This window comes from Ovis canadensis, chromosome 18, assembly GCF_042477335.2.
Source record: "Ovis canadensis isolate MfBH-ARS-UI-01 breed Bighorn chromosome 18, ARS-UI_OviCan_v2, whole genome shotgun sequence".
Taxonomy (NCBI): Eukaryota; Metazoa; Chordata; class Mammalia; order Artiodactyla; family Bovidae; genus Ovis; species Ovis canadensis.
Window position 1 is genome coordinate 39917134 of NC_091262.1, and position 14437 is coordinate 39931570.

At 47.7% G+C, this 14437-nt stretch overlaps 1 protein-coding gene across 6 annotated transcripts in view; it reads left to right on the forward strand.

The window, feature by feature from the left end:
* ARNT2 (aryl hydrocarbon receptor nuclear translocator 2) overlaps positions 1 to 14437 on the forward strand; it is a 190709-nt gene that overhangs the window by 23722 nt on the left and 152550 nt on the right. For all 6 annotated transcript variants that reach the window (XM_069559010.1, XM_069559012.1, XM_069559009.1 and 3 more), the window contains exon 2: positions 13682 to 13796. In XM_069559010.1, coding sequence (XP_069415111.1) covers positions 13682 to 13796 — 115 coding nt within the window. The remainder of the gene's footprint in view (positions 1 to 13681; positions 13797 to 14437) is intronic.

A 14437-nucleotide genomic window follows, 5' to 3' on the forward strand; every position in this document is an offset into this window, starting at 1 on the left:
CAGTCAGCATGCATCTGAGTCATTCATTTTCCCCTTATCCTTCATATCCTTGGCTACCATGTCAAGGCCTTGGCAATAATCAAGAAGTGGCCTCTTTTGCTTTATACAGGAAGGTGTCTTGCATATTTGAAGACAGTTTCATGTCTCCTTCTGCCTCAAGGACTCTTCTTCAACCTGGGTTTTAAGCGAGGCTCCCTCTAAGACCCTCTCAGCGCAACCTGTCCATTGATTGAGCCCGAGCCTGCAACCCAGGTGACCTGCCCTGTATTCTGCCCGACCCATGAGACCCACTTTCCTCTGATGGTCTCCGGCTGTTGATTTGACTCAAGCATGAGATGATCCATGGGGTTAAAGACATGGGCCTTTGTTTGTTGTCTCCCAGAGGGGGCAGATTTGAGTGCTGAGTTTACACTCAACTGTCTTCCTCTAGAGTTGTTACCTTACCAGTGACCTCCCGACCTTTCTTCTGCCGTTATTGGTTACCTATCTTCTCCCTGGGGCTCTGGGTTTTGCCCTTTTTATAAAGTTCAAGGTGAGCTTGGACAGAGCAGCAATACAAGTGCTGACACCCTAGTAGACTCTGGTCAATGTCCGCATTCCGAAGGGCACAGCACGGCCCAGGCAGGCCAGGGAGCAGGGCTCTGCATAAGCAAGCATCATTAGCTGAGATGGGAGGCCGTCTCCCAAGGCTGCCTTGGGAATGGTTCCAGTTCCCTAACACCAAACCTGCCTGCCAGCGAGAAGTGACTCAGGCCTGCAGCCAGGGCTCTGTGTCCAGGTGGGAGGCATCAGCTGATGGAGGCAGGACTGGCCTCTTCTTCTTCTCCTGGGTCCGTTGGCCATCTCTTACCCTGTCCAGCACCTCCTGCTCTGCTGCAGAGAGCACCTTCCCCACTCCCTCCCACCCCCCGCACTATTGCCTGTTTGTGGATGAAGGCTGCCTTACAGAGGATGTAAAACAGGTTAAAGTCTAGAAAGGGCCTGGAGTTAGAGTTCCTTGCCTCTCAGTCTGATGGCTTTTCTGTACATTGTTTTTGTTTTGTTTTGTTTTGTGGCCACACCTTGAGGCCTGAAGAATTGTCCCGGACCAGGGATTGAACCCATGCCCCCTCCATTGGAAGTGCAGTGTCTTTTAACCACTGAACTGCTAGGGAAGTAAGTCCCTTTTCTATGTTGTGCTGTGCTTAGTCACTCAGTCGTGTCTGACTCTTTGTGATCCCATGGACTGTAGCCTGCCAGGCTCTTCTGTCCATGGGGATTCTCCAGGCAAGAATACTGGAGTGGGTTGCCACACCCTCCTCTAGGGGAGCTCCCCATCTCAGGGATCAAACACAGGTCTCCCACATTGTAGGGAAGTTCTTTACTATCTGAGCCACCAGCGAGGCCCAAGAATACCAGAGTAGATAGCCTATCCCTTCTCCAGGGGATCTTCCCAATCCAGGAATTGAACCTGGGTCTCCTGCATTGCAGGTGGATTCTTTACCAGCTGAGACACCAGGGGAGCACCCCTTTTCTATACATTGTGCTATAAAAATCCCACCCTCCAGAGGATCTTTGGGAGTTCTGTGCCTTGCCTTCCTTCCAGAAGTGGAAGGGACCCTTTCTCCCTTGCTTGCTAGGAGGACTCCTTTTTGATCTCTCGCTGAAATATTTTGATAACAATCTAGAGATTTCAGTATAGACTGTGGTTGCACAAGAAATCCAAGTCACCAATTTTTCAGAACCTAAGCAGTTAACATTAGAAATTTTGCTGCAAATAAATTGATCAGTATGCAAGACAGTTGTCACGGCTGAATCATGGTCCACAGTTAAGGTAAACAGATCTGTGATGACATTTTCTGAGCGGAATACAAATGTAACTCATTTCCTCCCAGAGCTTTCTGACATTTCTTCTACACGGATAACAGATTCTCCCAAGAAGGTGTTGGTCACAAGGAAGAAAGATCTTTGTTTAATCCCTCTGTAAAGGTATGGCTGTGATATTTGATATGCTTTCTTTGAAAAAAAAAATTGTTCTAAGAGAGATGAATAGTGGGGAGAGCATTTTTCTTTGGTTAGCTGCCCCTCACTCCCTCCCAATCATGGGGGGAACCCTTTTGGGTTTTTGCTTATTTGAATGGTTATTAAAATATTACATTGTCGTATTGTGAAAGTTTGCATGTCATTAATCTTTTTTTTGCAATGTGACAATCAAGGGATATTTTTCCTTATTTAGATTCATATGAAATAGTAGTGAGGGGAGACGAAACAGAATGTTTTTCCATTTTCTCACGTTCTTTTCATCTGTAATGCTCTCAAGTTTCACATTTTCCCCCAGGTTTTCGCTGCCTATACTGTGTTTTAGAAATTCTGTACACCGCCTCTGCATTTGAAATGTGAAATAGTCCTTAGCTAGATGCTGCATCGTAAGCCAGCTCTGTGTTCTGTGTTATGATGAAGCTTTCAAAAGCCTCAGCTTGTGCTGATGTTGAAATGAGCTGAAAACCTGCAGCTCTGGGTAAGGGCGGGCAGAGAGTCATTCCACTCCTGTATGTAACAGGAATCAGAGTTTCCTGGGGTGGGGGGATGGATATTGGCATTTGGGGTGGGGTTGCTCTGGATAGAGCTGTGCATGTCTGTCTGTGCATTCGTCGTCGGCTACGACCAGAGATCCTGAGTGAGGAGCTATGCCGGAGGGTTGCATTTGAGCTGGGGGTTTCATTCTAGATCCTGTTGGGAGTTGCATTTGGGAGAAAATACCTGAAAAGATGTGAACAAGAGGGCATGCCCCTCAAAGCAGGGGCGTGAGTGAGTCTGCTCAGAAATTATGGGGCAATAGAAGGAATCCATTTGGGAAAAGGTCATCTTTCACACCATGCTTCATTCCTTCCCGAAACATTTACAGTCCTTGGCCAGGATAGCGCAGGTGCAACCTCCTCCAGGAAGCCTTCTTGGATCTCCCTGGCCATTCCCACCACCCAGGGTCCAGTCTTTTGCACAACTCACAGCTCTCAGTGTGAAATTACCCAGCTATGTGTCGTCACACTCAGGACTGAACTTGTCAGTGGCAGGATGGGGTCTTTTCGTCTCCAGCTCTCCCACCTGAAGTACAGTTCCTGGCTCAAAATCAGAGCTTTGCAAATGCTGTTTGTAGTGGGTACAGGCCCTGCTTTCTTACAGCAGCTTCTGCATAAAGAAGGGATGTCCTGATTAACCCCATTTCTTAGTTGAAGAGTAGATGGGGAAACTGAGTCTCATGGCAATGAAGCCAGAACTGGAAGCAGATGCCTCTTGAGTGCGGAGGAAGGTGTAGACGCTCATGTCTCCACTTTTCTCCAGAGTCCCCACATATCAAGTGCATGGAGTGGTTGATGTAAATATGCAACCGAACCAACCACATTTTTCTTCCTCCTCCAGAAATTTTTTGCCCTGTGCAGTCTCAGTGTAGGAGGATCAGGTGACCAAGGCTTTTTAGAATCTTCCTTTCTGGGCTCTGACGATGACACATCATGTATTCTGAGGCATTGACATCATCTCCTTCTTCCTGAACGCCCTTTTGGTGGCTCCATTATTCAAGCTCTGTCATCTTTCACCTGGACCATCGTGACCTTCATTCATTCACAGGAGAAGTGCAGGTACAAGAAGAATGAATCACCAGGGACCAGACCTAGAATGCGAGGGGCAGGGACTGGCCAAGGACAAGCTTCCTTGGAAAAGTGACGTTTGAGCCGAATCTGAATGAGTGTTTGGAGTTAGCTTGGTGAAGAGAGAACTTTCTGGCCACAGGACACAGCGCGTGCAAAGGCCCTGAGGTGGGAGGGAATGTGGTGTGTTCGTAAAACCGATGGGGCAGTGCGGCCAGAGCCCACGAGGCAGGCAGGAGAGGTGGACAGCAGTCTGACCACCCAGGGACTGGCTGGGAGCTCCACATTTGTGCTGAGAGCAGAGAGAAACTGCTGGGGGACCGAAAGAAGCAAAGGCTGGACCGGTCAGCTCCAGCTCCCCTGTGAATGATGCGGGGGAAGAATAGAAGCAGAAAGGCCAAGGGAGGAGGCCCTGCGACAGGCCAGCAGCAGAACCCAGGGACAGAGGGGCTGCGGGGACGTGACAGCACGCCTTGATGGCTGGGTTTGGGAATTGCCGTTGAAGAGACGGTATTGATGCCACTGCCTGCGTGAGCTCACCTAGAGAGAGAGCAGAGCAGAGGGGGCTGTGGAAGCGCCTGGAGGCCTAGAGGAGGGGCAGCTGGCTGAGAGGAGGAGGGGCCCGCGAGGCTGCAGGGAGAGGATGCGGCCCCTGGCAACCAGGAGACTCTGGTGATGGAGTGGGCAGCCGCGCCCTGCAGAGAAGGGCAGGAGCGGAGACGAGACCCCCACGATGACGGCAGCTCCCTAGCAGCGTGACAGAGACACAGGCCTGATGGAGGGGGATTGAAAGGAGCCTGGGGGGTGAGGAGAGCCTGAGGGGCACGTGACGGCGAGCAGTGACTTTGCCCCGTGTGACAACTCTTACTCTGACGAGTTCTTCATCTGCTTTTAGGGTCGATTTGCATTTTGATATGTGGTGTTTTGGTCAGTAGGACGCGTTCATGTTTCTGTGGCACTCAAGCCTCTCAGTTTAAAAATTTATTCATATATTTGACTGCGCCGGGTCTTTGTTGCGGCGTGCAGGATCTTTAGTTTTTCTCTGTGTCCACGAGGAGGAAAGAAGTTTTCACTACTCCTACTCTGGTTACATTGTCTGTTTGTTTGGCTGCACCGGGTTTTAGTTGCGGCACTTGGATCTTTAGTTGTGGCCTGGGCACTCTTAGTTGCAGCCCAGGGGATCTAGTTCCTCGACAAGGGATGGAACCTGGGCCCCTGCACTGGGAGCCTGGAATCTTAGCCACTACCCTGGACGTTCAGCAGGGGAGTCCCAAGCCTCTGGTTTTTCTTTTTTCAAGGTGCTGACCATGACCTCCATACACCTCTCAGTGGAGTTCCTTTGCCGGTGCCCGCTTGGGACGCCCAAAGAAAACGAGAGTGGAAAGGATGTAGATGGTTCACCCAGGATTTCTGGGCTCCCCTGCTGGGCTGTGTGAACCCTTTGAAGGCCGAGTAGAGCTGTGTAGGGCCGTGGGGTCCCAGGGCTGTGATAGGGGCACGTACACCTCTTCAGGTGAGGCTCTCGTGGTTGAGAGCATGGCGTCGCCAGGAGGGAGTCGTGTCCACATTGGTTCAGGGTGGAGGGTGCGTGGGTGAAGTCCTGCAGGGACCTTGGGAGAGTGGAAGTTGGGGGCAGCCAGTGGACGTACTCTCAGGGCCTGTCTGCTGACCCTCCCATGGGGTATGGGGCAGGCCAGCCAGGTTAAAGGCAGAACTCTGGGTAGGAAGCTGGTGTAAGGTCAGTGAAGGACAAGAATCCCAGCTCAGTCTCCCAGGGCTCTGGCAGCCCCTCTTGGCCTCCCTTTGCACGGGCATCACCCTGGAGACACTTTGCGTGGGGGCTGCAGAGGAGTCAGTCGTATGGCCAACTCCCTTCTGTGGGCACTGTCCCCTTTCCTGCACTCCTGTGAGACATAGCCATAAAAACCAAATTGCAGAAGTGATCTAATTCCTTACAGCAAGAAGTTATACTAAGTTTTGTTAGTGTCTATGTATATGTTACCTGGCTTCCCAAGTGGCACTAGTGATACGGAATCTGCCTGCCAGCAGAGGAGATGTGGGTTCGATCCCTGGTCCGGGAAGATCCCCTGGAGAAGAAGGAAGTGGCAACCCACTCCAGTGTTGTTGCCTGGGAAATCCCATGGACAGAGGAGCCTGGTGGGCTACAGTCCATGAGGTCGCAAAGAGTCAGACACAGCTGAGTAACTGAGCATGTGCACGTGTGTGTTACTCAGCAAACGCTTAGACGTCCTTTTGTGCTCCAGACATTATGCTAAGTGCTTTACAGATGTTAGCTTTTTTAATCGTCATAGCAGTGTCGTGAGGAATTTACTGCTTATTATTATGGCCATTCTCTAGACAGAAGACTGAGGTATAGAGAAGCTAAGTTTTGCTCAAGGGTTCTGGAAAAGTACAGACACGCACACACAATATCTGCTTTAAAAAGCATTCTTGTCTTGGGGGGAAGTAAAAGGAGAAGAGGGACCATACCTTCTGCCAGGTATCTGACATAAGGGATCTTCCTTAAGCGCCACAGTTAACTGTGGATAATGTGGGCCTTTTCGTTATTTATAGATGAGGAGTCTGTTGCTTAGGGGATGATGGCCGCAGGGCCATCTGCAGGGCCGCAGGGCACTCTGCTGCCACAGGGCATAACTTGCCTGTGGCCGCAGAGTGACCCCAAAGCATGGACACTTTCTGCACGTCACACCATGTCCACCTGGCTCTGTGATTTAGAGGCTGGATGTTACGATGCCTCCTGTTGCCCCCCCTCCCCTGCCTGGGAAAGGGTCTGCTGGCTGCCCAGCCTCTGCTTGGGCCCCTTGAGGAGGCGAGGGCCCTGCAGGGGTGGGACTGACCCATGAGAGCTCACTATCCCCCTTCACAGCCCTGTAGCTGGGGCATGGCACTGACTTCTTTCTGCCCCAACTCCCTCGCGTAAAATGGGCTGATTTATGCCTCTCTTGTAGGCTGGATGTAAAGCTCATGTGAAGAGATTAGAACAGAGGAAGCACCTAATATAAATCTTTTAGGTAGATCTATACCTGTTAGCTGTAGGTATACATTTAGCCCCTCCTTTTGGGATTTCCTTCCCATTTTGGTCACCATAGAGCGCTGAGAAGCTTCCTGCGCTGTACAGTAGGTTCTCATTAGCTATTGATTTCATACACAGTGAAAGTAAAAGGGAAGTCTCTCAGTTGTGTCCAGTTCTTCGCGACCCCATGGACTGTAGCCTACCAGGGTCCTCCATCCATGGGATTTTCCAGGCAAGAGTACTGGAGTGGGTTGCCATTTCCTCCTCCAGGGGATCTTCCCGACCCAGGGATTGAACCCCGCTCTCCTGCATTGCAGGCAGACGCTTTACCGTCTGAGCCACCAGGGAAGCCCTAGTAAGTGTATATATGTTGATGTTTATCGTCATTATTAAGCCACCCCATTCCATTGTTGGACTCTCTTTTTATTAAAAAGTCATCCTCTTCCTTTGACTCGTTTGTGCACTGCTTCCAGCTCTCCAGCTGTATATGCTTTCCAATGTGTCTTACAGTGAAACCCTTTTAAAATATTTATTTCTCTATTTGTGGTCATTAAATTAACACATCATTTGATTATTGTTAAATTAGCACAAGTTATTTGGGAAAAAAATCCTAGTATATTCAAAAATAAAAAGAGCTTTTAGGAGAAAATAAAACCCACCTATAATTCCCACAACAAAAATAGCCAAGTTTAACACATTGGTGTACTTGTATCTGCCTTCCAGTCTTTTTCTGTACATATAGCAAGTACACACACACACACACACACACACACACACACACACACAGCCCTCGCATCCTCTTGTGAATGCATGCTCAGTTGCTTCAGTCATGTCTGACTCTTTGAGATCCCATGGACTGTAGCCCACCAGGCTCCTCTGTCCATGGGATTCTCCAGGCAAGCATACAGGAGTGAGTTGCCATGCCCTCGTGCAGGGGATCTTCCAGACCCAGAGATGGAGTCCTCATACTCCTGTGGTTCCTGCATTGCAGGCAGGTTCTTTACCGCTGAGCCACCAGGTCAGCCCTTGTGAGGCATGGGTAATTTGATGTCTCTTGATACATACTGCTAAGTCCTCCTACACAGAGGCTGTGTTCATGCACACCTCAGGGTATGACTGTGGCCAGGTCGTCACCTGTTAGGTATCTGATGCTATTGCCTGTCTGCCCAGTGCTATAGTCAAGGTTCCACTTTACTTCCTTTTGAAGTGAAATTCAGAAACCCTGCACATCAATAGTGTACTCACAGGACTGCTTTCCATCTAATTGAATAGCATTTTCTATTCCACTTAAAACCTTGCTCTGCCTTGGAGACCCTCACCTCTGACACCAGGTGAGTGAACTTTCTCTGCTCACTTTTCCTGGATAGATGTCCTAGGAGCTTTGCTAACTTATATTCAAATCATATGGAGAAGTTGCCAGGTTTAGGGAGCAGGTAGTCGCTTATCCAAAGAAGGCTAACTGCGGAACAGTTGGTAGATATGGATGTCGATTATAGATGAGAGAGATGTATTTTTTATATTTTTATTTGAATGTATTAAGAGTGGTTTTAAAAGACGTTAGAGAAAAGTTTAACCTTTCAAGTGAATTTTAGTCTCATTGATTGCATATTTCACTTGGTTTGTTTGGTATCTAAAACACTATGTTAGTTACCACAATGATATTTGGTAAAATGAGACATCCATTCCATGAATCAGTTAAGAAATAGGAACAGCAGCAGATTTCCTTGACGTCATAAAGTGTATTTGTCTTAAACCCGCAATTATATTCAAAGACCAAGCAAGTTTACTTACCATCACCATAATCATGATCATTTTAATCATTGCTGCTTGAGAGTTTTTTCCCTTCCCAGACACTGTTTGAGGCTCTTTATAAACATTATCCTTAATTTTTCAAGTGATCCTTTAAAGTAGATTATTATTAAGAAGTTTTTGGGTTGTAATTTTAAACCAGATATGTTTCACTGCAGATCCCCGTGGCCTTTCTATTCCCACTTACTGGTCATTGTTATCAAATATCTTGGAAACTCTGGCCAATGAAACAAGACTTGAAAAGAAATCAAACATTTAACTATTTAAAGTGAGAAAATAGTATTATTTGTAGCCCAAAGGCTTGGTAAAATTAGAAAATTCATAAGACTTAATGACAAATTATTAGAGCAAATGTGAAAATTTGGTGAAATGGCAGGACACATGGCAATGGCCCTAGAAACTCTTTATCCAGGAATTCAGATTTTGAAAGGATAATACATACACAGAACAGCAAGGGAGGGGAGGGCAGCACCCCTCTTACCTGCTGGTCAAATCAGTCGACATCACTTGCGAAGAGTCACTGCAGCACAGTTGTCGTCATAGCTACTAAGCAATCAGAAAGTATCTGGGAAAGGTGATCTCATTCACACTGGTAGCAGTGATCACAATACACTGTCACATCATAGTAACATCGTAAAGTAGAAATAAACTGGATGCTGGGACTTCCCTGGTGGGCCAGGGGCAAAGACTTTGAGCTCCCAAGGCAGGGGTCCCAGGTTTGATTCCTGGTCGGAGCTAGACCCCACGTTGCCACAAGTAAGAGTTCGCATGCTGCAACTCTAGATCCCATATGCTGCAACTAAGACCTGAAGCAGCCAAATCAATAAGCAAATAGAATGAAAGTGTTAAAGAAGTTAGTCATTATTTAAAAAAAAAACAAAAAACAACCTTATGGGGAAAAGGAAGGACTAGAATAAATGAGGTTAGGACAATTGACCTTTTCTTCTGCTGTGGACTGAATTGTATCTTCCCAAAATTCGTTTGTTGAAGCCTTAACACCCCAGTTGACTGTTTTGAAGATAGAGCTTATGGCGGGTAGTTAAGGTTAAATGAGGTTATGAGGTCATGAGTCTAGTGCCCTAGGATTGGTGGTCTTATAAGAAGAGAAAATGTGACAACAGGGAGGGAAGGTGGCAGTCTGCAATCCAGCAAGAGGGTCCTTACTGCAACCAGTTTGGCTGGCACCTTCATCTTGGACTTCCCATTCTCCAGACTGTGTGGAAATACATTTCTTTTGTTCAGGCTGCTCAGTGTATGGTATTTTGTTATGGCAACTGGAGCTGACCAATACATTTTAAACTCTACCTCTTAAGGCTTTTATCTAGTGTTAAAAAATCTTTCAACCTAAAAAAGCAAGCAACAAATAGGAGAAAGATTGTTAAGTATTTTCAGAAAATTTGGCAAAGCTTCAGTATCTGTCATCAAAAGCATCTTACAACTAGATGAGAAAGAACACCTGAAACTTAGAAGAGAAATGGATATAAGATATACGAATGCAGGGGGGTGGGGGGGTCCAAGAGGGAGGGGATATATGTATACCTGTGGCTGATTCATTTCATTGTACAGAAAAACTAATGCAACATTGTGAAGCAGTTATCCTTCCATCTAAAAAAAAAAAAGATAAAATAAAAAAAATCTACAAATGCAATTTACAAGAGAAAAGTAGAACTAGAATGAGCCACATTTTCTTAGAAATGTTTCTTGAAAATGAGAAAGAAATCTAAAACAGAGGGGATATGTGTATACATATAAGTGATTCAGTCTGCTCTACAGCAGAAATTTAACAGTATTGTAAGGCAACTACATTCCAATAAAAACTAATTAAAAAAGAAATGCTTCTCGAGTTGGGGAGGGGGTAGTTTTGGCCATTGTGGCGGGTGAGCCGACATCCATCTGTATTGTTTGGGTAGCCCTCTTTGCTGGGGATGCGTTTGTGCCTCTCAGTCTTCCAATTCTGTTAATGTATTTGCTCCCTTGCTCCTCTCCCCCTAAAGCCACCATGCTCTGGCTTTATGACACACTCATGTCACATGTAAAGATTGCAGCCGGCTCAGCGTGTCTGTCAGGTGCCCTTCATGAAGCATACGCTTTCTCCCTGGTAGAAACTACTTGTGTCTACCTGCCAACTCACATTTGGCATCTTGCACCACGCTGGGAGGGCACAAGAATATACCCAGTGGGCGTTGATGGAGGCAAGCTGGTTGTGGACCTGTCCTCACTGGCCCTTCTTCTGGGCCGATGAAACTTAATCATGGGAAATGGTCACTGAGAATAAGATGACAGCAAGTCTGGGCCCTCCCCGTGGCCCGGCCCCTGGTCCAGGGGACGCACCTCGGCAAGTCACTGAATCTTTCTTTCCTTGCATCCCTCATCTCTCTGAGGAAAAGACTGGACTTTCCAAACTCCTCTGCCCTTGCCCCATAGACAGGGTTTCTGTGGAGCATTACAGTCCACAACTTTGTTTTCCCCACATAGAATGGGACAAATATCATCTTCTTTCCTAACTGCACATTGTCTTCCGTTTTCCACTCCTTCCTCCTCCTTGCCAACCTCTGAGCCAGAAGGTGACTGCAGGTGGGACTTTCCAAGTCTGCAGACATGGGTGAAGATCTCTCACAGCTTGGCATGTCCTTAGTTCAAAGGCAGGACCGAGGTAGCTGGCTTTAAAAAGCTAGAGTCACCTGAAACCTTATTTGTTCAGAAAGTGCATGTTAGGGTCTCCACGTGGACTTCCCTAGTGGTCCAGTGGTTAGGAATCTGCCTGCCAATGCAGGGAATACTGTGTGGGTTCGATCCCTGATTTAGGAAGATCCCACACGCAGCAGACAGAGCAACGGAGCCCGTGCGCCAGAACTCCTGAGCCCGCCCGCAACAAGAGAAGCCCCTGCAGTGAGAGGCCCGCACACCGCAACAGAGTAGCCCCTGCTTGCTACAGCTGGAGGAAGCCTGTGAGCAGCAATGAAGACCCGGTGCAGCCCCCCCAATTAATTAATTAATCGATAAACATTAATTAGAGACCTTTATGGTATCCTGGGATAGTCACAGTTAAATAAGTGTCCTCCTATTAGGACTTCTCAGTCTATTTTGGGGGAACTTTGGAATCTTGGAGAAGGGAATAAGGGTGTGGCTTTTTCCTCGCCTGTTTGACCACGGAACCCTTTTCTTGGAAAATCTTAAGGGCCTGATGTTCTGTGGGACTTACTTTGGGAAGTGGTGACTTTTGTTTTTGCCCGTGTATGCACGGGCAGTGACTCAGCCTTCAGTTTGAGGCCTTAATGGACTTAACCTGGTTTAGCCTCCATTTTAGGAAAAAACACAAATTTCTTATCAGAAGCAGGCAGATGTCAGATTATGAGGTCGTTGCTGGTCGTACTGCCTAGCTGTCACAAATACAGTACAGTCACTGCCTACAGTGGAGAGGATTGCATTAGTTGAAAGAAAAGCCTGATGGCTCTCAAATTTGTGTGAGTCTAGTGGAGTAGCTGAATTAAGATTATGCCTGTTAGTGCTGTGAGATTCTTCTTCAGAAGTTTCGAGGGGACTAGTTCAAGTTGACCTTAGAATATCTGTATTAAACACAGTGTCTTTGGGCATAACTGAGGATCAGATGCCTCTGTGGTTTCTGGGAGGAGACAGAGCTGTAACTTCTGAGCATCACCAGCATTCCTTCACTAACAAGGGTCCAGATTTTCATATTTATCCGAGACTGTCTTTCTGAAATAAGTTTTGTAGACTCTTGCTTCCCTTCTGCCCTGCGTAAGAGTCAGGCTGAGAAAATCGAGCCCTGTGCAAGTCATTCACAAGAGCAATAAACAGGATCAGAGAGGCCACTGGAGGATTGCTCTTGCCATTTAATGGTCTGAGGACAGGGCGTCTGAGTTCACAAGCTTGCCACAAAGTGGGAAGGAGAAATTCCTTAACTGTGGTTTCTTTGAAATGTAGAATGCTGATCATTGCCTTAACAAGCTTCCAAAAGTTTCTAGCTTGTAAGAAATAATGTATCATGGTAACGAAGCACAGGGAAGGCACTCTCATCTAATGACAGACCTACTTATGCTTTAAATTAAGATTTCTGCCTCGGAAGGCATGGCTGTAGAGAGCTGCCATCACTGGCTTACCGTGCAGCCTGTTGTTGTTCAGTCTTTAAGCTGTGTCTGACTCTTTGCGACCCCAGGGACTGCAGCACACCAGGGTTCCCTATCCTTCACTATCTCCCGGAGCTTGCTCAAACTCATGTCCTTTGAGTCGATGATGCCATCCATCCTCTGTTGCCCACTTCTCCTCCTGCCCTCAATCTTTCTCCACATCAGGGTCTTTCTAATGAGTTCACATCAGGTGGCCAAAGTATTGGAGCTTCAGTTTCAGCATCAGTCCTCCCAGTGAATATTCAGGGTTGATTTCCTTTAGGACTAATTGGCTTGGTCTCCTTGCAGTCCAAGGGACTCTCAAGAGTCTTCTCTGGCACCATAACTCAAAAGCATCAGTTCTTCAGTGCTCAACCTCCTTTATGGACCAGTTCTCACATCCATACATCCCTACTGGAAAAACCATAGCTTTGATGATATGGACCTTTGTCAGCAAAGAGATGTCTCTGCTTGTTAATACACTTACTAGGTTTGTCATAGTTTTCCTTTCTTATGGCCTGAGGGGGTGTTAAGGCCCTGGGACCTCACGGTCCTCATCATGAATGGAGGGCCAGGAAGGACTCTATAGTCAGGGATTCTGAGTCCAAATTTAAGCGGGGAGCAGAGTTTCTGCTTGAACACAGATGCCCAGCGTGAGGTCGGAGCATCTGTGATGCTGCTGCAGGAGACTGGCTCTCTAGGTTTGCCCCAGTGGGCTACCAGTATTTGGGACCAGCAGTGGTTCTTTCCCTGTAAGCTTTTGCCATGTGCCTGAACTTCTGAACATCTTATCTGCCTCCAGGTGACAGGAAACAAGAGTTCTTTATGAATGCTGTTAGCTGTGAGAACTTTTTTTTTCCTACCCACCGAAACTAAATACAGGCATGCTGCCTGGCATGTTGTTTTCCAGAGGAGAAATAGGCAGAGCCCGGACTAGGGAAGGGCTCAGTTGGGTCACATGACTAAGGAAGGGCCAGTACCCAGGTCCCCTGGTTCTCCTCCCAGGTGGTGCTTTTGCTCAGCTGGACAATTTTTCTGCTCATTCCTGGACTTCTCTGTCATTAACAAAACTTCTCTTTGCCGAATTACAGAAATGGCTTCAGACATTCCTGGCTCAGTGACGTTGCCCGTTGCCCCCATGGCGGCCACTGGACAGGTGAGGATGGCGGGGGCCATGCCTGCCCGAGGAGGAAAGCGGCGATCCGGGTAAGCCCCCTCGGCATTTCTGGGAACCGCGTTGGATATGCATTGCACAACATTCTTGACCTGTTAGGAAAATATTGTCTCTCCCTGTCCCGGAGAGTAAGAGCTCAGCAGTTTGCATCCTGTTTATTAGATTCCACGGGATTCCTAACCAGGCATGTGATCGCCTCTAAGTGTTTTTGGGCCTCGGCACCCAGCTGGGGACTTCTGTTTGCTTGTCCTTGCTGTGAGAACGGCTCTGTAGTCCTGCTGGGCCTTGCTCCAGCCATCTCTCTCAGGGAGGGGGCTCACCCCTCCGTCCACCTGAGCCCACCAGCCAGAGGCAGCCCTGAGGGTCGAGCCTCAGCTCCTGTGGGCAGCAAGGATCCCTCTGGTGCTTTCTGTTCTTTGCTCTGGCTACCAGTCTTTGCCAGGTGCTGTGCAGGAATTCTTCTCAAAAAAAAAAAAAAAAAGAAAGAAAGAAAAAACCTGGTTCTAGTCCAGCATCTAAAGGCTGGGCAGCTTCCACTGTAACCTACTCTGCTCATAATGTTGGTAAGAGTGATGGGTTCTGGTGGGACCAGAAAGACCATCACTCTTGAGCCGATGGAACCCAAAACAGTGTCTACTCATGACGTACCACATCTGAAGCTGAGTTACAGCCA